General features: G+C 40.6%; 1 protein-coding gene across 1 annotated transcript in view; it reads right to left on the bottom strand.

The window, feature by feature from the left end:
* DNAH5 (dynein axonemal heavy chain 5) overlaps positions 1-23,793 on the bottom strand; it is a 212,920-nt gene that overhangs the window by 179,298 nt on the left and 9,829 nt on the right. The window contains exons 2-11 of the mRNA XM_019646195.1: positions 19,647-19,781; positions 16,143-16,227; positions 14,564-14,724; positions 13,001-13,222; positions 10,008-10,145; positions 8,631-8,807; positions 6,321-6,434; positions 5,400-5,507; positions 3,238-3,360; positions 1,940-2,155 (exon numbers count right to left, since the gene is read on the bottom strand). Coding sequence (XP_019501740.1) covers positions 1,940-2,155; positions 3,238-3,360; positions 5,400-5,507; positions 6,321-6,434; positions 8,631-8,807; positions 10,008-10,145; positions 13,001-13,222; positions 14,564-14,724; positions 16,143-16,227; positions 19,647-19,781 — 1,479 coding nt within the window. The remainder of the gene's footprint in view (positions 1-1,939; positions 2,156-3,237; positions 3,361-5,399; positions 5,508-6,320; positions 6,435-8,630; positions 8,808-10,007; positions 10,146-13,000; positions 13,223-14,563; positions 14,725-16,142; positions 16,228-19,646; positions 19,782-23,793) is intronic.

The raw sequence follows: 23,793 nt of genomic DNA, 5'->3' as shown, positions 1-23,793 counted from the left end.
ACTGTTGACACAGGCATATAATTTTTATGAAGAATGTTGGTCTTCCTTCCGCAATCTCCTCCTCAAAGTCATGTCCATGTAAACATCGATTCAAATCTTTCAATAGTCAAAAGTGTATAAACTGCTTATTTACTTCTAAAATCAAGTTTACTAGTGAAAACAACCTACTCTTTCATGCTGTATAACTACAAAATTGGCTCTATTTAGAAATTATGTATAGATAGATAGATAGATAGATAGATAGATAGATACATAGATACATAGATACATAGATAGATATAACATATGTGTGTGTATAAACAGACCAAACAAATGTCCCTGCTCTGGGGCAACTTAATCCTTGGTGGGGGAGAGAGGGTCAGAATTTACATAAGTCACAAATATAAATGAACAGGATAGTTTTAGACAGTGATAAAATAAGTAATGTGACAAAGAGTGATTGAGGCGAAACAGAAGTCAAGGAAAACTTAATTGGGAGGGTCATTTAAATCAAGATCTGGAGGCCAACAAAGGAAATAACTGTGTGATAATCCAGACGCAGAACTTTCCAGAAAAAAAAAACTCTGCAAACCCTAAAGTGGACTCAGCTGGCCTGGCCTGTGTCTGTAAAACATGGAATGAGGAGAAAAGAAGCAGGCGAAGAGGCGGGAGGGGTGGGCAGGGCCCTGAGCCTCGTGCAAGGAGCCTGTTTCATTTCTACGACTGCCACTGGGAGCTCTGGTGCTAACACACAAAAATCTCACCTTACACTTCCATGCACCATCTACCTTTTATCTCACTATCCTCTGGTACATCCATTTTAATCAATATTTCACTTTAAATTTTCAAAGCAGTTTCTCTTCCTAGCATTTTTATCCCGTTAGAACCATCTTTGTCTGCATTGAGATGTACAGTTCAACTTCTCATTCAAAAATAAACTTTGAAATATATTCCAAAGTAATTTTTTCATTAAGACGAGAAAAATGAATAGATTCCAAATTGAAAAATAGATGGATATATTCCCTCTTCGTCTTGCAAAACCGTCACTTTCGAAGTATAGATTATCCACCTTGCAGATTACACAAAATTCACCTAAAATGTTCCAAGCTATATAAAAAAGGTCTTTTCCTTTCCCAAAATCTGGTACACTCAGGAAATGAAAAAGACTCCTTATATTGGCCTAAACTGTTAGAATACAAAAAACAAAAAACAAAACAAAACAAAAAACCTCAATGTGTGGATGTATGACAATAAATTATATGATCCTTTTCAAATTCAAGTACAAAAAAATTTAACTTTATTGTCACTGTCCCTAAACAAGAAAAAACTGACTATTCCACATTTCCACATGAAGAATTTAAAACACATTTTGTTTGTAAATTGTTTTTTAAAAATCTTCATAACGTCATTAGATCACTGTGCCCACTTTAAAAACTAATATTAGCCATATATGCACGTGTGTGTGTGTGTGTGTGTGTGTGTGTGTGTATCCTTACAAGCTAAAGCAGTTAAAAACCAAAATAACTAGGAACGGTAAAGCTCAAATAAAATTCGGTACCTTTTATTCTTTAACATGTGCCCAAATAAAATGCTTAAATGCAGAGATGATCTGACACCACCTAGAACTCAATGTCAACTTGTGCCTGACACATAGCATTTGCTTCATTAAATATTTCTTGCATGAATAAATGAAGGATAATTGCAGTTAAACATTTTCTGTGCTACTAATGAAAATGCTTCTACTAATGATGAGCAATTTTAGACTATTGGGAAGCCATTAACAACATATAAGCACCATTACACAATTCTCAAATAACTTAATCTCTTTATTGTTTAAGGGCCGTGAGCTTATATTTTACATTATGAATTATTTGAATCATTCTAAACATAGTTATTTGCATAAACTATCAAAGTTTCAGTTATGGACAAGAGTAGTGAATTTAATTTTGAAGTACAATACCTGGTATTTAGTAACCATGTCTTCCAGCCCTTCAATTTTAGAATCTTGCAGGACCGAATATGTCTTAAAGGTGGTAAAGATGTCTATTATCTTGGCAAGCCGTCGATGGAAGGTTTCAAATTTTCCAAAAATATACATCTCACTAAATTCAAACTGTTTTTCATTTGGATCTTGTTTAAGCTTTTGCTTTGTCTTGTGGAAGCAGTGCTGGTATTCCTTAAAACCAAACACCAATACAGAAGAAAGGAAAAACAACAAACATATCAACTGTATTCTCTTAAGCAAAATCAGTGGCAAAATTAGGATGGAATTGCCCTTTCGGTTTTGTGCCTTTGCATGTACTCATCCATCCGCCTGGAATATCATCTTTTCCCATCCTCCAATCTAGCAAACTCCTAATTATTCATAATGCAACTCAGAGATGTAGCCTTCACATATGGTCCCATCACGTTAGTAATAGCCTCACCTTGTGTCTATCTCCCAATTTGTCTAGAAGCTTAAGGAAAACTATCTCATCTCAGTTTTCTTTGTATCTTCCATTCTTAGTGTGGTGTTGGGACAGTACGCCCCCAAAGAGGATAGAATAAGTGGATAAATTTTCTAGGAAGGCTTATTAACACTCAATTTTCTTTTTTTTTATATTCTTTTTTTTTTTAATTGGGGAATTGAGGGAGGGGAACAGTGTTGGGGGATTGGGGAGGAGGACCAGCCAAGTTGTTGTTCTTCAATCTTAGTTGTGGAGGGCGCCAGTTGCCATCTGGCTGCCCATTGGCAGCTTGTGGCCTCTAACCGCAAGGTGTTGTGTTACAATCTTAGTTGCGGGTGGGTGTAGCCACCATCCCATGCGAGAGTCGAATCAGCAGCTTTGTTGTTAAGAGCGCATGCTCTATCCACTGAGCCATCCGGGTGGCACCTCAGCTCAAGGTGCCGAGTTCAGTCTTAGTTGCAGGTGAGCATCGAGCAGGCAGTCTTGTTGTTAGGAGTATGTGCTCTCACCAGCTAAGCCATCCTGCCACCTGTTGGCAGCTCAGCAACAGCTCAGCTCAGGCACAGCGTCACTGACCCATGTGGGAATCAAACCAGTGGCCCTGTTGCTCAGAGCTCATGCTCTTAAGCTAACTCTTAATCAACTGAGCCACTCAGCCGGCCCCAACACTCAATTTTCTTAACAGTAAAGAACTACTGTTCTTTTTGGCAACCAATAACATGATCATTCGTAAATAATTTAGGATGCATCAGCAAAAACAACATAAAAATAATGAAACATTATCCAAATATATTATTAGGCTGACCATTACCTGCTTAAGTTTAATTGCAGATAATATTTTTTCCACAACAACATCCTGCGGCTGACTCCACAAGGAAGCGGTTCCATTGTTGGTAATGTAAGCTTTACATGCAGATATCATCTGATTGGTTACCTGGAATTTTCCAATAAAGGCCTGTTAGGTACCTAAAACAGCCATCAATTATAAATTGGACCAAAGGGTCCTTAACTCTTCTACCTCTCAGAGTGTACAATCTGTGACCTTGAGTTTTGGATGTATTTGTTTCCATAGCAATAATGATCAAGCACTAGCCCTTTATTTTTCAGCTTTAGTGAGGTGTAATTGACAAATAAAAAGTATTTCTGTTTAAGTTGTACAATGTGTAATGATTTGATATACACAGTAAAATGATTACCACAGTCGAGCTAAATAACATGTCCATCACCTCACATAGTTATCCCTTTTCATGTATGTGGTGGGAGCCCTTAAGCTCTACTCTCTGGGCAAATGTCAAATATACAGTATTATTAACTACAGCCAATACCTGTACATTAGTCCCCAGAGCTTACTCATCTTATAATTGAAAGTTTGTACCTTTTGACCGACTTCTTCACATTTTCCCTACTCCCAGACCCTGGCAACCACCATTCTCCTCTCTGCTTCTATTTGTTCGACTTTTTTAGATTCCACACATATATTTGTCAAAATCATTTATGAAATAACAGAGCTGGAAGCACCATGGAAAAACCAATAATTCGGGCCCCCTTGTTCATACATGTCTTAACCAACCAAGAAATGACTCTCTCTCCAATCTAAAAGTTGTTGCAAGTTTCCCCAATCTGCTTAGGTAGCTCGTTCTAACATCCAACTCCCAGGTTCTAAGTGCCTAGTAAAGGATTGCCCACACTGTTCATTTTATGCCACCATGACGTGTAGCAATGAAAAAAGGAGAAGGCAACAGAGCAAAGAGTAAAGTTAATAGAGGTGACTGCTAACATTTATTCATCCCTCCAAACTTTAAAAAAAAAAAACTTCAGAATTTTCTTGGTAATTTTTTTTTATCAATTGAAAGGAAAATTAGATGACTACTGTGCGCATGGACTGGTGCGATGGCTGGAGTTTACAGGGCAATGGCTGGGAGTGTAAGTGAAATGAGATTGGCCATGTGTGTGGGTAGTTGCTGAATCTGTACGTGGGAGTTCAGTATACAATTCTCTTCCCTTGTGTTCCTGCTTCAAATTTTGTATAATGAAAAGTGTTTAAAATGGTGGTGTCACGATTTTGTTCAAAAACAAAGCCTGCAAATAACATGCATGAAACCTAATAATGCAAACTGACTTTTGGGTCTTCTACCCAGGCTCAAACACGTAGTTTTGCAGTGTGAGGAAAGCTGGGAAAGGACCTCGTGGGTTCCCTCTTTTCTACTAGAACATGAGAGCAGAAGCAAGCACTTCCCACTGAGCTCTCAAGACTGGATGTCCCTATTCCCGGGAAAAATCATGACTCCTACTGCATTAGTATTCACAAACTAAGTCCCGATGAGTTGAAAATTCCTCTGTTTTAATACAACACTTAAGAGTTTGCCTTGGTAATGAAAAAGTCATTTATTTCTTAGAGAACATCCATAATGAGAAAGCAGCAATGCTCACCATAAACTTAGGAGTTGGGGCATAAGGTCTAAACATCATTATGTATTTTGGCAGAATCATTACAATTGTTTTATGAATTACTAGAACATTGCAAGTGGCTTTTATTACCATGATTTCTATTCTAACAACATCAAGCAAACAACTGTGGCATCAAATAAATTTGGTACAGTGGCATATAAAATATGAAACAGGAGATAGTTAAGTATAGCTTTTCTTAATTAAAATTTACCCAATGGGAATAAATAATGTGCCAAATAACAAAGGGATTAAAATTCCAAAAATAATCTTTCCCTATTTTTATTATAAAAATTACACAATATTTTTTATAATAATTACTTTGAGAAATAATGCTTTATGATTTGCTAGAATCAGCCTCTCAGATAAACTTAATTTTATCTCTACTGAGAAATTAAGCTTTTTTTTAATTGTTGGATACAAACTCATTAACATTGGATTGTGTTAATGAAGTAATTTTTAATTACCAAAAAATTGACCAGTGGCAGAGAAATATAAGCAACCATGGACTTTATGCTATGCACTTACCTTCACAAACAGAGATGTGATTTTCTCAGAGGTGTTATAGTAATGAGAGATACTATAGATCATTTTAATTGCATTTATAAGTGTAGGAATAGCATCAATCATGGATACCTGGAAAACAGCACAAAAGTTTCCAGGGATGCAATATCAAATTAGCAAAATTCTAATAGTCCAATCATTCCATTTTCACTAAAATAAAGTTTAACTAAGATTTTTACATAAATTTTTTAACTATTATGTAACACTTTACATAAATATATTTAAGGGTAATTTTATTATTTAATCATATGCAGTTAAGTAAATTTTGTTTTACTGCAAGACACATTTGCTTTACACTAATGATAAGGAGACTGTATCAACAATCAATTTTGTAGTCAACAAAAGCAGGCACTTCTTAAAGTTAAAAGATCAAAAAACATCAGCCAATGACTCTTCCCACAGCGCACTAGGTGTAGCAGCCCAAAACATCAATTGTAATATTTAATGGAATGTAATAAATGTTTTAAAATATAACATCATATACATCAATAGATAGGTAAACAGGCTATTTTTATCTGTTGGATGGATGGATGGATATAGGTAGGTAGATAGATAGATAGATCGATAGATAGATAGATATACACATGTGTATATACACGTAATTTTCTTAAAAATAAAAAGAGATTTCGGGCTAGCCGAGTGGCTCAGTTGGTGAAGAGCTAACTCAAGAGTTTGAGCTCTGAGCAACAGCGGTTTGATTCCCGGCCCAAGCTGAGCAGCTGCTGAGCTGCCAACAGGTGGCAGGATGGCTCAGTTTAAAAAAAAAAGAGAGAGAGATTTCTAAGAGTTTTCCAACTGTAATATCTACAAACCAAACTCCACACTCAATTCAGCTGATATAAAAGAGCCATCAATAGGCTGAGAGCGTAGAAATCTTTAACTCACAGGGTCACTGCTGTACAAGGGATCGCAGCATTTTTCAAGTGTGTACAAATATTTGACATTGTCCTTTGCTTCATTAGCTGCATCGGTGATTCGAACATCCATCTCCCGCCAAGTCTAAGCATCGTACAGGAAAGCAATTTTAATGCAGTTACGGTATTAACCGAGGAACTTCCAATATAACAGCTGCTAAGAGTCACCACAAGTCCCTTGGGTCAGACTTTCAGTATGTCCTGTGCATCTTGCATAAAACTGAATCCAGAGGGGTGAAGGACATTGCCATACAGATGAGCAATTTCAATTTTTTGACTAAATTTTTAAAGCTATCTCCTGCAGGCCTTCTTTTATCAAATCTACTCAACAACTAAGACAGAGTATCGAGAGGGCAGCACGTCCCTTCCAACCCACACCTTCTCTCCTCCACAAGCTAATGGATCCACTTTGCAACTCACCCCATATATTCTGTCTTCCCTCTATTCTAACCTGAACTCCCCTTCCCTATATCCCCATACTTTTGTTTATCCGTTAATGCCGCAATTATTCATTAAGTGCCAACCATATGCCGGGATTCTGCTATGAGCTAGGAATTTCAAAATGGGAAAAACATCTAAAAGTGGGAGAAGTAAAAGGAAATGACTTAGCACAAACCAACATGTTCAACTGACTTTGTGAAAGTCCTACTAATGATATTTCTGAACTCTACTGCAATGAAATGATTGCATGTCTTTGAGCAGTGATATAAGGAAAATCTAAAACACAGTTATTGAAACAAATTATTATTGGTTATTTAAATTACTTTCATGGATTGAAATATCCATGCAAACAGCTAATAAATAGTCTTTATGGCACCAATGCCAGGTGTGCTAGGCACCTCTATGATGGTTCCCACTGACTCCTGGTATTCAAGTTCTTGTGTCATCCCCTCCCCTTGATCATGGGCTGACTCTAACGATTCACTCTAATAAATAGATTGTGACAAAAGTGATGGGATGGCACTTCTGGGATGAGTTTCCCAAAAGTCTGGCTTCTGTGTTGGGTGCTCTCTTGCACTCTCCCACTTACTTCCTTTAAGGGAAGCCAGCTGCCATGTTGTGAGGGTTCCTATGGAGAGGCCCACGTGGTAAAGAAGTAAAAAAAGCCTCCAGCAAGGAGCCAACAGCCAGCAAGGAACCGAGTCCTGCAACAACCACATGAGCAAACTGGAAGCAGGACCTCCGGAGTTGAGCCTGCAGATAAGCTGACACCCTGGCTGCAACCTCATGAGAGTTGCAGAGTCAGAGGCAACCTGCTAAGCTGCACCCAAGTTCCTGACCCACAGACTGTGGGATAGTAAATGTTTGTTTTAAGTCTGGGAGTAAATTGTAACCAGCAGTATAAAACTAATATACCAGAACTAAACATAAATAAATAAATAAATAAATAAATAAGCTTTCATTATTATTACTCCCAGTTCATCTGAATTCATAATATATAATCATGTTATGATGTTACGTCTTCATTACCTGCAATGCCCTCTAATAATATACGAGGTCTGACAATTAAGTTCCCAAACTCATCCTAGAAAAAGTGCTATATACAGATTGCTAAATATCACTACGGTCACCTTTGTAGTACTCCCCTTGGGAAGCTATGCATTGACTCCAGCATCCAGTCCACCCTTCAAAGCAATTTTGGAACTCTTTTTCTGGAATGGCCATCAGAGCTGCCATTATACTACCCTTGATGTCCTGAATGTCATCAAAATGTCTTCCTTTCAATATGTTCTTTATCTTCGGGTAAAGAAAGAAGTCATTGGGGGCCAGATCAGGTGAGTAGGGAGGGTGTTCCAATACAGTTATTTGTTTACTGGCTAGAACTCCCTCACAGACAGTGCCACGTGAGCTGGTGCATTATCGTGATACAAGAGCCATGAATTGTTGGCAAAAAGTTCAGGTTGTCTAACCTTTTCACACAGCTTTTTCAGCACTTCCAAATAATAAACTTGGTTAACTGTTTGTCCAGTTGGTACAAATTCATAATGAGTAATCCCTCTGATATCAAAAAAAATTAGCAACATCATTGCAACAAAGTTAGCAAACTTAATTGTCAGACCTCGTATATACACACATACAGGTACATTAGCCAATAAATATCTTTAATTCAAAGGCTATTTCCACAGTATCCAAAATTATAAAAGGTCAGTATTATCCAATTTTAAAGTTTTTTTTTCATAAAGGTACAATAACATTTTTCTGTTCCTGATTACTCTACAACCCGAAAGACCCTATGACATGAAATTCCCATTTCATAAAGCAAAAAGAAATGGCTGACAACCTTCAGAAGTTTCGACTTGGCAGCAGCAAGCACTGCCAACACAGCCTTCACCTCTGGGCCTTTCAGCTGCTCCAAAAGGTAGTTGAACTTGGACAGTCTTTTTTTCCAGTGCTCCAGTTCTGCCCGGGGCCCAAGGTCATCGGCCTCCTTCCGCAGCTGATTGTTTTCAGCGAGGACCTGTACACACAGGACAAACATGAACCATCGAGTAGGGCTAGAGATATGAATGGTATACATAAGCAACAAAATACCAAAATAAATAAATGATGCTATCGGAATCATGCTATATTTTTATTTTTATTCATTTGCATGCTTTGAATGACAGCCTGGTACTAACTTAGCATGTATCCATTTTGAAAAGTGCCACAAAAATGTAGTTGACTTGTTTCTAACTGAAAACTACTTACTTAGGGAGCTTTAATGAACTTTTGGAGGACCTGACCTCAGAAAGTTCCTTAGCTATTCACTTATTGTATATCGTCAAAGCAATACAACCCCCAAGCCTTAAGTTCTCTAATTTCATTTGTGCTTACTGTTTGATATAATATCCATCTTCCCTTAGGAGTTTTCTGAAAATATTTCTTTAAGGTTCAGTCTCAAGCTCCCTTTCAGAGGGCACACTAAATTAGAAAACTCTATTGCTATAGATGTTCTCATCAAAGTAAACTATGCCTTGAAAAAATAATTAGCAAAGTGCCATCTTCTAGTTACATAAATACATAGTCATTAACTTGCATCTCTTAGAAATCTTACTATCTCTTTCTAACTGATGACTATAAATTGAAACCATGTGAACCTCTCCACTTTTCAGGGACTTGTGGTAAAACAGTTAGGCAAGGGCCGGCCGAGTGGCGCGATGGTTAAGAACTCGCTTGGGATGCCAGAGGGCCCCGGTTCGGATCCCACATATGAGGGCCAGTGACACTGCCCTCTGCAGCTAAGATGCTGAACAACAGCTCAACCTGGAGCTGGGCTGCCGTGGGTCGCCGGCGACGGCGTGGGCTGCAGCCCCTGAGGCAGTGGGTTGCCATGGGCTACCGTGTGCAGCCAGCAGCCAGCGTGAGCGGCCAGCAGCCACAGTGAACGACCGTCCAGAAGCCGGCGACTGATCTGCCTCACCAGGGAAGAGCGCAATGATGGTGCCAACTTGGGCCAGTGAAGCAATGTCCTCCACAACTAGACTGAAGAACAAAAACGACAGCAACTTGTCTGTTCCCCCTCCCCCAATTCTCCAGCACTGTTCCCATCCCCCCAATTCCCCAATAAAAATCTTTAAAAAAAAAAAAAACAGTTAGGCAAATGTCATGGCCTACGATACACCTTCTTCCATTGGTTAGTTCAGCCACAGGGAAATGACGTTTGGTTTCTGGAAGTCACCTGTTCTGTTTGTTTGATCCACACTTTCATACAGCCTTCTATTTTTTCCAAAGTCTCAGGGTTATTAGCTAGAGTCAAGTAGTCTATCGGTTCCTTCAGGGTTTTCAGTTCAAATATGTCACACTTTTGAAGATTCACCTAATTAAAATGAAAATTAAATAATAAGGTGATACTTTTCAAACACACACGCACACACACACTTCTGGTTGGCCACTCTAGTTGGCTACAAGGATCTTAAAGGGATCCTCTAAACAGCCCTGCTCTCTGAAGAAAGCTCCTGAAACCACAGTGCGATTTAAAATGCCCGCCCTCCCACATTGAGCCCACCACTCCAGAAGATGGATTCTGAGGTCAAATTTGGGGTTGAAAAGAATGAATGACTAAACTGGACAGAAAGAGGGTCATAACATCACAGAATTTGGGAATTAATAGGAAACTTGGACATTAAACAGTCAACTCACGAGACCAAAGAAAGTGGGGAAGCTTCAAGGAAATTGATTGGGGGGCAGGAGTCTTTTTTAATCTATCACGTTCATTTTTGAAACTATCTAGAGCAGCGGTTCTCAACCTTCCTAATGCCACGACCCCTTAATACGGTTCCTCATGTTGTGGTGACCCTCAACCATAAACTTATTTTCGTTGCTACTCTATAACTGTAATTTTGCTACTGTTATGAATCGTAATGTAAATATATTTTTGTTTTCCGATGGTCTTAGGCAACCCCTGTGAAAGGGTCGTTCGACCCCCAAAGGGGTCGCGACCCACAGGTTGAGAACCGCTGATCTAGAGGGAAAGGCTCCCAAGTCCTTACCCAGTAATATCTTTATAGTTAGCAAATTCATTGGCAAGCAAACAGATTTGATTTTTTTTTTGGGGGGGGGGGTGAGGGTGAAGGGGATAGGGAAGGAGGTGTGTTGGATTTTGACTTGACAGTGAAACCTGGTGTATTTCTAAACACACATAATACAAAATGGACCTCCATATCTGACAAGGGCAGTTTCCTTCTGCTAAGTGTGCACCTGGCGCTGTGAGTCTCTAAATTCGGATCTCAGGCCCAATCCCACTTTACCGGCAGCAGAGCTAATGTTTCTCAGTTGGTTCAGAACCAGCCAGAAAGAGCATGGCTATTTTTCACCCTCCCATGCCAACATGGCCCAGGAGCTGCTTCATGAAGCCCAGGCCCTAAGGGCTTCTTGGAAAACCAAGGTAAAACCAAAGAGTCGTGCTAGGAGATATGGGGGTGGAGGTAGGGGGGGAGGTGCAGACTGAGGGGTGCAGGGTACCACTCTGCTCCCTTCAACACTGTTGGGCGAGGCTGTGCCCCTGCCACCGGCACCAGCTACACGGGGACACTGCAGCAGCTGGGTGGCCTTTCAAGGTTTCCTGTTTCTGTCACTTGGCTTCCTAATAAAACCCTGCCGGCTCTCACTGGCCCCCAGGTCCATCCCTGCTCAGAAGTTCTCTGTCTGCCCCTCCCACATGGGCTCGGAGGCTCCACTCTGTGCTCTGAGCCTGGCCTCCCCGATTGGTTTGCATACTGCTACCCTCTGGCAGAGCTCTGAAAACCCATGGGGGCAGCCATGTGCCTCCCCTGCCCTATGCCTTCACTCATGCTGCCCCAACCCAGAATGTCCCCCAAAACACTTATACCCCCAATCTTTCCCACTCTGCTCCTTACACCTGCCCCATCTCAAGGGCTCCTTGGTGCTAGGACTCTGGGCTTCATGAAGTGGCACTGTCTCCGCCCTGCGTGGGGGTCCATCCCACTTTTTAAATACCTCTGCAGCAAAATGAAGTGGAATCATACGAAAGCATGGCGTTTCTAGGTAGAATAACAATTCAATTTGGTTCAACTTGCAGTTTACTATCGCCTGAATCATAGTTAACTGATAATATGAATCATAGTTAATTGTTAATATAACTCAGATGTTAGCTGGAATTATCCTGCCCCAGTCTGGATGACATTTCCTCAACTCCCCAATTCCATATTCTTTAGGAAGCCTAACACCCCCTCTCTCGTCCGAATATCCCAATATGTCCCAGTAGGTCTCAGCAGTCCCTGGAGAGGGGTATCATGGGATCCATGATATACGGTCATATACTGTTATGGGTATCATGGGATCCATGCCTCTTTCTCCCATACATGCCCGGTCTGGGCTGCCATCCACCCCCAGTAACCACGTACACAGTCTTACTATAGACAGCACAGATTTTAGGGAAGGGAAGGCTCACATTTGCCAAGCTTATTCTTGAAGGTCCTTTTGGTCACTGGCTGAACCACAGGACCTGACCACTTTCTCCAGCTGCATCAATTCCTCTCTCCTTTCTCCTCTTCAGGATTTCCTCCATCCCTAACCACCACCACTACCACCATCCACCACCACCACCACCACCTGCCACAACCACCACCCACCACCTGCCACAACCACCCACCAACACCATTCACCACCACCACCACCATTCACCACCACCACCACCACCACCACCATCACCCACCACCCGCCAAAACCACCACCATCCACCACCCGCCACCACCACCACCCACAACCATCACCCACCACCTGACACAACCACCCACCAACACTACTCATAACAACCACCCACCACCACCCACCACCTACCACCACCACCCAACACACACACACACACACACACACACACACACAGAGGATCAAATTCCTTTCCTTCTGGGATGCACGGCAATGCCAGGAGCATTTCATACCCTTGTCTTTGTAGTCACACATCTGACATGGCTGAGTCTTCCATCATAGCCAACATTTCTATGGAACCCCGAATGTATTAATCACTCCAAACTATAGGAATTTAAATCTAGTCACGAGCACATCTTAAGGGGGCAATAAAAATGCCCATGAAATTTTTTCAAGATTTGCAAGGTAGTGAAATTAAGACCACCTAAGAGAAACATTACACATTTCTATGTTGAACTGTTCACCATCTGATCATTTTTGAAGGAATAACTTATTCGCTCTCACCTTCTCCTTCAGGCTCTCCTGTGCGCCTGACAGGATGCTCACAAATCCTTCCAGAGAGCTCAAGAACTCCTGCCGGATGCTGGATGCTTCCAGAAGTCCCTCCAGCTCGCCCCAGCCGTGGCTCGTGGCCCTGAGAGCGGGGATGAAGATGTCCGACAGCAAACATCTCACGCTGTTGAGCAGGCCTCCGTTTGCGGCATCTAACATATTAAAGCTCACCTCCTGGGAAACAATTAGGAGATCGTTTACTGTAAAAATTACCTTCAGTCACAATATAGCTAAGTCACTTCTGAATGTTGTTCACTAACCAACTATCCCGTGGAAGTAAACAAAGACCATTCCAATGACAAAAGCAAAGGGTATTAACTCCCAGCTTGCTGTCCCTAGGGAGGGGGACCATCACTTGTGTTGGGAAGAGACTCAAAGCAGGCAGGGGAGTGGCAAAGCTTCATATGGAGAAAAGGGAAGTCTCTGGGGGAAACGGATGGCTTCAAGGGTGCCCTGATTGGTGGCTGTTGACCTGGGAAAGCTGGAGGCGGGCTAACCAGAAGTGGGCATCCTATGTGATTGGTGAGGGGTGCACATCTGGCTTTCTCTGGTTGGCCCAGGGAAGTCCACTGAAAGTACAGACAAAAATCAAGGAGGCTGAAAGTCAAGAATCAAGCCCATTTTGGCCAATGGTTACAGCAGCTATTGTTTAGCCTTCCAGCTGGCTTAATGACATAGCAGGGTAGCTGAGTTGTTTATTATAGATAGGGGGTTGGTTTCCTGGGCAGGTTGCTGCAGGTATTATGTCAAAGTTCTATTTTTATATATGGTTCTGGCCATTGTCTGTTAGTCAGTCTTGCAATCCAGTAGATTATTATTTCCACCCTAGTTAAGGCATAAGCTAAATGCCATTCTAAATTGCAATCATAAAAATAAAAACATGAAATAAATAGAAGAAAAGATGTTTACCAGTTTATTTGCTCCAAGCAGATAATGCACCCACTGAAGGCAGGAGAGACACGTACAGATGAACTTTATTTTGCACACAAAAAAATAAAGCTATATATTTGCTTTTATAAATCTTATTTTAAATGTATGAAATTTGCCATTAAGTCAATAGTGTGTGGGGAATTCTCTTTAAAAGACTTCACTATGTGCATGCACACATGTACATACACACACACACACACACACACACACACACACATAGAAAATTATATCAAATTTTGTTAATAAGTTGAATATTAAGTCCTCCTACCCAAAAGATTTAAAAGTGTCCCTTTTTTTTGAGCCAACCTGTTGGCAGCTCAGTGGCAGCTCAGCTCTGGCCAGGAATTGAACCAGCGACACTGTTGCTCAGAGCTTGCACTCTTGAGCAAGCTCTTAACCAACTGAGCCACTTGGCCAGCCAAAGAAATGTCCTCTTAATCACATGCTTTAAATGCTTTTCAAAATACTTCTTTGTATTTTTACATATTTAATGAGCACTATGGTTGTCTCCATAGGGATGGATGTCTTTGGTGGGACTTACATGATTTTTGGTAACCAGGCTACAGGATTTCTCTGGCCCCTTACCCGGTGTATGTTCTCAGGGGTGATGGCTCTGGAAGTGTCAGTTCTGATGAAGAACACACATATTCCAGTCAGAGCAACATCTTTTCCCTCGGTCACGAACACCTTAGGTTTTTTCATCTTTCCAGAAACAGGGTTTACTCCTCCAGAAGAGTCAAGTTGTTCTACAAAGGCAAAAGAATTTTCATTTCACAAATGCTATCTGCAGTCCACGGGGTCACCTCCTGAAGCGAAGTTTTCTTGGTAAATTAGTGCCATGTTGGCTCACCCATGTGCCCTTGAACGTCCACCACTTGGATCATCTCTAAGCTGAGCCCTAAAGGGATCTAATTCCAGATTGCAGGTTCATTTCAAAATTGTTGCTCCAGGATAAAAACAGGACGGGAGAGAGCCGGGTATTAAGTAGACAACTTCAGATCAACTAGTTTTGATCAACAGAATGTTTTTAGTTTCTGAATTGAGATTGTTTATAACTTGGAGCAACCATAGGAATTTTTCTTATCCAAGAACATCCAGAAAAATCATGGGATTGTCTGAATTTTAATCCAAGATCACAAGACAAGCTACTCCCGCTGAAAAGGTTTAAAGGGGGAGTGGGAAACAAAAATAAACTAGAATTTCTGTTCATGTCTCATAAACCTTTTTTGTTTAATGTAAAATTTATACACAAAAGCCAACTTCACCCAGTGCTTAGTTGATGGATGAACTCAACATTCCATGAGTTTTGCAATCTGGGATAGAATTCAAACTTCTGTATTATTTTGGCTCGTCACTCAAAATATAATGAACTTTCTGACCATAAATTATCATTTTGGGAAAATTCCAGTCATTTAAGGTATGCATGCATAATTTCCTCAGTTTTTAAACAAAAAGTAGAGTCATATTATGTACCAACAGCAGTAACTATTTTCCCTTTCTTCAAAAAGGTTAAAAAAAGGCTGCATATGATATTTTAATACAATCATAATATATTTGTTTACATCCCTCGTTTGGCTTTAAAATTATATGAATCCACATAAAAGTAGGATTGGATTTGCCAGTTGGATCCACACAAAGATTTACAAATTTTTCTTAAGTGAAAATGACTAAACTTATCATTCACTATTACTCATTTGAATCATAGTCAGTAGAAAATAAACATAATGTGATATTTAATTGGAAAACACGTGTTATGCTTATTGGCAACAATCCCTGTTAAAAAGAAATAGTGCCTATATAGAGAAGAAACAGATGCCCATAAGAAGTTCTACAACATAACTGCATAAAATGAACTACCATGTAAGGAAAGGAAGTCTCAAAATATAACTAGTTTATTGTTCCTTAATTACCAGCACAGCCTGAAAAGGAAAACTTATCCCAAATAAAGTTAGAACAACCAAGCTAAATACCCACCATTATCTGTCCCCTTTCCTTGAGGTGAACCTGGGCCTCACCCACCACATGTCGCAGCTGCCCACCTGTGCCCCTCCCAAGGTGACAGTGTAAGAGGCCTGCTCACTTCTCACCATAGCCTTCTGCTTCATGCCACCCTCAAATTAATCTAACAACACATTTCTGGGTTACGTCACATCCAATTTGATACCTGTTTCTGCTACCTCTACATCCTGATAGTAAAACATGAGGTGACGAAGACCTCCAACAGCAAAAAGCTGATCGATTCTTTCAATCTGGGAAGAAAGAAAAAAGGCAAGGTAAGGACTTTGTTCTGAATTAGAAACTGCATTGAAATCAGCATTCGCTATCATCTTCCTAACTCAGGATTGCATCTGATGCAAACCATAGAGAAGGCATCCTATTTTTTTTATCAGAAACACCCTGAAAGAATAAATGCCTCACATGGTAAAAACTGAATTCAAAGAAATTAATCATAAAATTATTTGCTATATACACACATGTGAAAAGAGATTGCCCCTCCATCTGCTAATATCCTCAAGTGTTGAGCTGTTGAAGGCAGATATAAATATAGATGAGTGTTTCATCTGCACTCAATTGCAGATCAGAAAGAGAGAACAAAGCTTTGAAAACCCAGTCTAACACACTAGAAATAATGATTAATATTAAACTTCAATAATCACTGAAAAATGCCATGAGATCCCATGTGACTATGGAAGAGTACACCCAACGGCAGCCTGGACCTCAGTCCCATCCATGAGGTTGACATACATGGAGAGGTCTGCTGACTGGCCTGCTACCAGTAGAAATGCTTCTTTTAAATAGCTAACAGCACAGTTTTGAATTAAAGTTGAAAGAGAAAGGATAAAATCTACACAGCCATTAGGATGGTGACCGTCAAAAAAAAAAAGAAAATAATAAATGTTGGCGAGGATGTTGAGAAATTGGAACCCTGGTGCACTGTTCGTAGGAATGTAAAATATGCAAAATATTAAAAATAGAATGATGGGCCGGCCGAGTGGCGCGATGGTTAAGAACTCGCTTGGGATGCCAGAGGGCCCCGGTTCGGATCCCACATATGAGGGCCAGTGACACTGCCCTCTACAGCTAAGATGCTGAACAACAGCTCAACCTGGAGCTGGGCTGCCCTGAGTCGCCGGCGACGGCGTGGGCTGCAGTCCCTGTGGCAGTGGATTGCCATGGGCTACCATGTGTGGCCAGCAGCCAGCGTGAGCGGCCAGCAGCCGCAGTGAGCGGCCGTCCAGAAGCCGGCGACTGATCTGCCTCACCAGAGAAGAGCGCAATGATGGTGCCAACTTGGGCCAGTGAAGCAACGTCCTCCACAACTAGATTGAAGAACAAAACGACAGCAACTTGTCTGTTCCCCTTCCCGCAATTCCCCAGCACTGTTCCCATCCCCCCAATTCTCCAATAAAAATCTTTAAAAAAAAAAAAAAAATAGAATGACTATATGATCCAGAAATTCCACTTCTGGGTATGTATCCAAAAGAATTGAAAGCAGGGTCTTACAGAGATATTTGTACCCCCATGTTCATAGCAGCATTATTCACAGTGGTCAAAAGGTGGAAGCAACCCAACTGTTCATTGACAGATGAATAGATAAACAAAATGTGATACATACATACGATAAAATATTAATTAGCCTTAAAAAGAAGGTGAATTCTGATACATGCTACAACATGATGAACCTTGAGGACATTTTGCTAAGTGAAATAAGCCAGTCATAAAAAGACAAATACTATATGATTCCACTTATATGAAGTATCTAAAGTAGTCAAATTTACAGGGAGAAGGTAGAATGGTGGTTGCCAGGGGCTGTGGGGAGGGGCAATGGAAAGTTGTTTTATGGTATGGAGTTTCAGTTTTCCAAGATAAAAAGAATTCTGAAGATTAGTTACACAACAATGTGAATGTTCTTAAAACTACTAAGCTGTACCCTTAAACATGATTAACGTGGTAAATTTTATGTTATGTGTATTCTACCATGATTTAAAATAAAACATTTTTAAAGGATAAACTCTAGCCTGAAAAATTTAAGTGTGAAAATAAGCCCCCTTCAGTTTCCACCATGTCATAGATAAAACCATTAAATATAAGGAAAAGCAAGTTGCCCTGTTTCCTTCGTTACATCCTCTTGCTTGAGGATGCTGTGGGAATGACTCGGACGTACTCCGTGAGATTAACTTCCAAGCCAAGAAGGTGGTGGAGATACTTCCATCACAGCCAGTATTGAAACTCCTGGCCTTCTAGCCATACTTGTAAGTTAAGCCATGATGGTTTTTTTAAACCTCCAGGTTTTAACAGTCCTGGGTCCTCACTGTGGCATAACAGAGTGACTTGGTGTTCTTCCAGTTCAGAACTTTTACTCATTGATCCCACCTGCGCTATCCCAAATCCAGATGTCTGAATTGGGAGATAGGGTAGAGTTAAACAATCCACTTTGAAAACAATCTCTCCAAGACTGAATCAGCTATGTGATCCTGTCTCTTCTGCAAATAATATTATTTGTGAAAAAATGCCTCCATTTTTTGCAAATAGTACTATCTACCTCTTGGTAATATGAAGATTAAATGGGATAATAGATGAACTTCACTTAGAACTGAGATGGACACATGGTAAATATTCAATAACCATTCGCTGTGATGAGGGGGGACAAAGAGGAGGAAAGAGACATTTCCTCAATCCCTGATTGATTCATCCTGTAGTTTAAACATTTTAGTGTTATCTACCCTTAACTGTCCCACAGACTCCTATTAACCCCACCAGAGTGACACAGCAAAAAAGAACAAAGCCAGTGGAGTGCTGGAGCCGGCTTGTACTGACTCATGACAGCCAACTGCTCATAACTCCTCTCAGCTTACCACTTAGTATTACCACACTGGTAGTCTGGAATCAGCCACGGTGGGAGTATTTACACACCAGAAATCAGTAAACACTCAAACCAGTGCTTTCCTCCACCTCCTGCCCAAAGTGTTAGCTGTTGAGCATTTATAATCCTACCATTGAAAAGCATTATCAAGAGTGTGACACCTCTGTCAACAACCCGCCCACCACCACCACCACCTCTTTAAAGCCTAATAAGAAGAGAAGAAGAAAAACCTTCAGGAACCATCATAGGTCCCTGACATACATTCCCCACTGCCCAGGAAATTACACCCTCCCATATTTTGATCTTCCCTACCCAAGATCAAATCATACCCTAGGTTTTAGAGGAAAATCGTAGCAGAAAATGGAAGTCAAGATCAGGAACAAAAAACCAGATTCAGCTACCAAACCAAAGTCAAAACCAGGAAACAACAGCACAATTCAATATCCCAGGTTGGAAGGAGGTAAGTTCAAAAGAAGATGAATCAGCCTCCGAGAGGAGATTCTGTTCTCCAAACTCAGGTTCCAAAATGGTGCCCGAGCCCAGCTTCATTGTATACGGAGAGATGCAGACATCGCCATCAGAACCGTGGAAATGACAGCGATAAGTACCCCCATTCAACATAAAGAGCTGGATAACCCTAAGCTCATTCTGCCACCACCTGTACAGGATCAGAATGGAGTCCTATGCATGTTAAAACAGGCTCCCTCCTCAAAGGCCCAGCATGGGATCTTGCCATAGGACAGTGTCAGTTGACCCTCTGTGCACTCCCCATAGCAAGCCCATGAGAACGCAAATGCATCACACCTGATTCCCTTCAAGAATGGCGTCCTCCACTGCAGTTTTGTTCAGGTCCACGCAGGAAGCTACAATCGCAAATAAGTAGTCATGCCGGCCATCCAAACGCGCCCGCCTGCCTTCCTTCTCTTCCTTCAGCCTTTGCTACAAGAAAGGAGCAAAAATGTTATGTGGCAACTCCTATTCCCCAGTAAATTCATTTTGTAGTAATTTCATGCTGTTGTTCCTTTTTCAAGCCTTGGGTATTCAGATAACAGGCAGCTTCATGGTACCGGTTTTTATAGACGGTCTTCTATTTTTGGAAATAATGTTATTTCTATTATGAAAATAACATGGGCTTATTGTTTTGAAATTGCATAAGAGAGATAAGCCAAAAGAAATAAAAATTATCTGCCATCCAGAAATTATTACTGTTAACATTTTGTTCTAAATCTTTATAGACTTATTTCTATGTATACATAAGCATTCAATACACACAAAAAATGATCCCCATTTTTGTAAACATTCCCTAAGCCATTAAAGAAATATTCTTCTATACTATCTCCTATCTTTGTTTGTCTACAGATTCATATCATCTTGAAATTAATTTCTGAATACCACTGATTACTTTTAAACTGATTATTAATTACAATAACAAAGCGTGTTCAATATAACCAATGTTAGCAGTTTGAGACATATCTTTCCATATGTACTATGCTCATACAAACACATACAAACATAACACACATCTCTATATTATACTATAAAATTTTTCATGCATTTTTTTCCTTAATAATGTATCACAGACTTCTTTCTAGTTTAATACAGGCTATTCCAATCTGTATAATAGTTGCAAAACATTCAGTAATATGGATGAACCATAATTTATTCAACCATTTTGTCATTGGTGGACATTCAGCTTCCAACTTATTTCTTAAGTAAGTTTCCTTTAATGCCCATCAGTAGAATCCACTAGGAAGAGGAAAGGTGGTCCCTACGGATCCCTTCATTTGGTCAATAAACAGCCATTAAATCCCAAGTATGTCCCAGCACTATAGAACTCTAGCCTGGGGCTGAGGAGGGGTACAGATGGTAATACAGAAAAACTGTCAGGAAGAGGTGACTTGAGCCCAGAGCTGAAGGATGGTTGGCCACACTCCCTGGGACAGAGGCATCTCTGCATGTGCAAAGGCCAAGAGGCATAAGAATGCACAAAACATTCTGGAAACCATAAGGCAGCCAGGATGGCTGAACTAAAAAAGACTGGAAAGACATGATGGGAAATGAAACAGAAGTCAGGTCATGAAACATCTCATGGGCAACATTAGAAGGTTTAAACATTATCTGAGGTCCACAGAGGATCACTGATGAGTTTCAAACCAGGCGAGATGTTTAGCTGCCCATGCTGCATCAAAAAATAAATTATTCTGACGGCAGTGTGGAAAGTGGACTGCAGTGACGCAAGCCTAGAGGCAGTAAGACCAGTCAGGTGGATGACAATGGCATTTCTAGAGTCTGCACACTGGGACTGTGCAGCCAGAGCTCAAGGAGAAATTGCATTGCAGACACAGTGATAGAGGTTCTCAGTCCAGCACAACTGAGGTTATGGGCCAGCCCATTCCTGTGTGAGGGGTGGTCCATCATCCTTGCGCTATACCTTCTAGATGCCAGCAGCTCCCCACCACCAAACTGTAAGAACGAAAAACGTCTCCAGACATTGCCCAACGTCCCCTGCATGACAAAATCACCCCCCGCTGAGAACCAGTGAAATAAAATAATTATGATAGACACATATAGACAGTGTATACTATAAATGGCATTTTCAGGGGTGCGGGAGTGCAGACCCTGCACAATTTTAATATCAGCCCTTTTATCCAAGAAATGGTATGGGAATACTAGTTATTCAATAAATATTTGTAAAATGAGTGAATAAATCAGTTTAAACCATGAGTGCAGATAGGATTTTCTAAGAAATTCATGGATAATGAAGAAACAAGAAGGTGAAGAACCGTGGGGAACAGCAATATGCCAGGAGCAAGGAGGGAAAGAGGAACAAATGGAGAAGCCGGAGGATGAGTGGGAAGAGAGAGAGAAAGAAAAGCAGGAGGCAGCACTACCAATAAACCTGGAGGGTGACCAGCAGTGCTAACGCTCTAAAAGATTGGTTGGGCCAATTAGGATATCCCTAGTAATTGTGTTTACAAGATGACTACAGCACCCCACAGCTCTTCTGTAATGTGACCATGCCACTAGCCTACCAAGAGACTCTATATCCCTCCTCTTAGATTTGGCTTGCCTTGTGACCAGTTTTCACCAAAAGATTATGGGGAGAAGACAGACTGTGTGAAACTTCCTAGGCTGATTCTTAGGAGACCTTAGGCTTCTGCCTTTGCACTTGGGAATGCTCTCTTGGAACCCAGCCACCATGCTGTGAAGGCCAAGTCACATGGGGAAAAGACATGGAGAAACAACCAAGGCATCTGGTCAACAGCCCAGCCGACCTCCTAGCTGACAGACCAGAAGAACTTTCAAGCTGTCATGGACATCCCCAAACCTAGTCAAGCCTGAAGATGACTGTAACCCAACCAATGCCACGTGAAACAGAAGAACAGCCCAGCAGAGCCCAGCCACCCACAGAATCAGAAGAAATAACAGACAGGTGTTGCTGCTTCGGGTCATGCAGCTCTGATGTGGTTTGTTATGCAGCAGTAGATGACATGGTAATCCCTGTTAGAATCATTTCACTGGTTGGATAGAAAGCAAATGGATTGTAGACTTGAGAAAAGAATGACTGGGAAAAGGGAACTGTAAAGCTACTGGCTATAAACTACTCTTTCTAGAAACTCTACTATAAAGGAAAGAGGTGTAGTACTAGTAGGTTGAGGGGAATTTGGAGTCAATGAAGAACTACTTAAGATACAAAAAACTTTAGAAAAAGTAAATACTAGTAAAAAGTTGGGGATTTCAGAGCAATTGAAAGGCCATCACTAGATCTATGCAATTTACATTCATTTTTCAGAGTCTCAAAGAACTACTTTAAGAGAAGTCGGGGATAGGGGTGGGGGAGTTAAAGTTAAAAAAAAAAACTAAACAGTATACCTATTTTCTTGCCGTTTCTCCAAAAAGAAACTAACTCAAGTCCAAACACAAAGTATACATTCTATAACCGTCCAATAGAAATAAATTTAAATCTCTTTTCAAATGTGGCTAAAACCAGGAAGATATCCTGTTTTATTTTCTACGTTCCTGGCAGGGAGGAATAAAACCCTTTCCTCAGAGTGATTTCTCTGAATTTGTCCTAAATGTCCTCAAAAGCTTAAGAACACAGTGGGCCACTGGAAAAGCCAGTAATAAGCAACAAAACAGCAAGACGGCAAATGCTGGATGAAAAAAAAGAAAGAAAGAAAAGAAGTGGAGAGCCAAAAGGGTCAGAATGTGACACAACTGAAGGCTTCCAAAGAACATAGAAACTGAAATACGATTCTGTTATGTCAACATTTTATAAGATTCCAAGGGGATATATATATATATATATATATATATATATAATATACATATAACTAACACCAATTATTCTATTTTTACGTAAATATCACAAAGAAAAAAAACCTCCAAGGCAGTTTTATGACTACAAAACAATCAATGTATTTTTAAAGTAAATGTTTCCAGAGCTATATGAAAAAGCAAGTTAGGCATTAAGTATGTTGTCACATACACTGATTGTTCTATTTGCTAATGACAAGCAGCATGAAGCAAACCCCAGTGCCACGTAGATGAAAGACCACAACGGTGATCAATCTTAGCTTTCGCTGCCTTATACTAAGGTATCCTGGTACCAAGAGGGACTTCTTTTTTTTTTTTTCACTACCACAAAAAGTCAATAATGTCAAGCAAATATTTAGTAATCAGACCCGTGCATTGTCAGTCCATGAACTTAAACCTGCAGCTTTGTGGCTGCTAGGGAACTGCAGCAACAAGGAGTCAGGTGACTAGCTGTCTAGTGGTGGCTTGTCCTGTGGCCTTTGAAACATCTGGGACACTTAGAGAGTGAGGGCGGGGTGGGGTTAAGAAGAAGAGAGGCAAACTATGGAATTTTATTTTTAAGAGTCACATTCAAATTGTTTTGCATCGCATGAGCAAGTACAACAGAGAGGGGTGAGGAAGATGGCCAGAAACC

This window comes from Hipposideros armiger, unplaced genomic scaffold (genome assembly GCF_001890085.2).
Source record: "Hipposideros armiger isolate ML-2016 unplaced genomic scaffold, ASM189008v1 scaffold_98, whole genome shotgun sequence".
NCBI classification, from domain to species: Eukaryota; Metazoa; Chordata; class Mammalia; order Chiroptera; family Hipposideridae; genus Hipposideros; species Hipposideros armiger.
The sequence above is the reverse complement of the archived record's forward strand: the minus strand, read 5'-3'. Positions and strand labels throughout refer to the sequence as shown.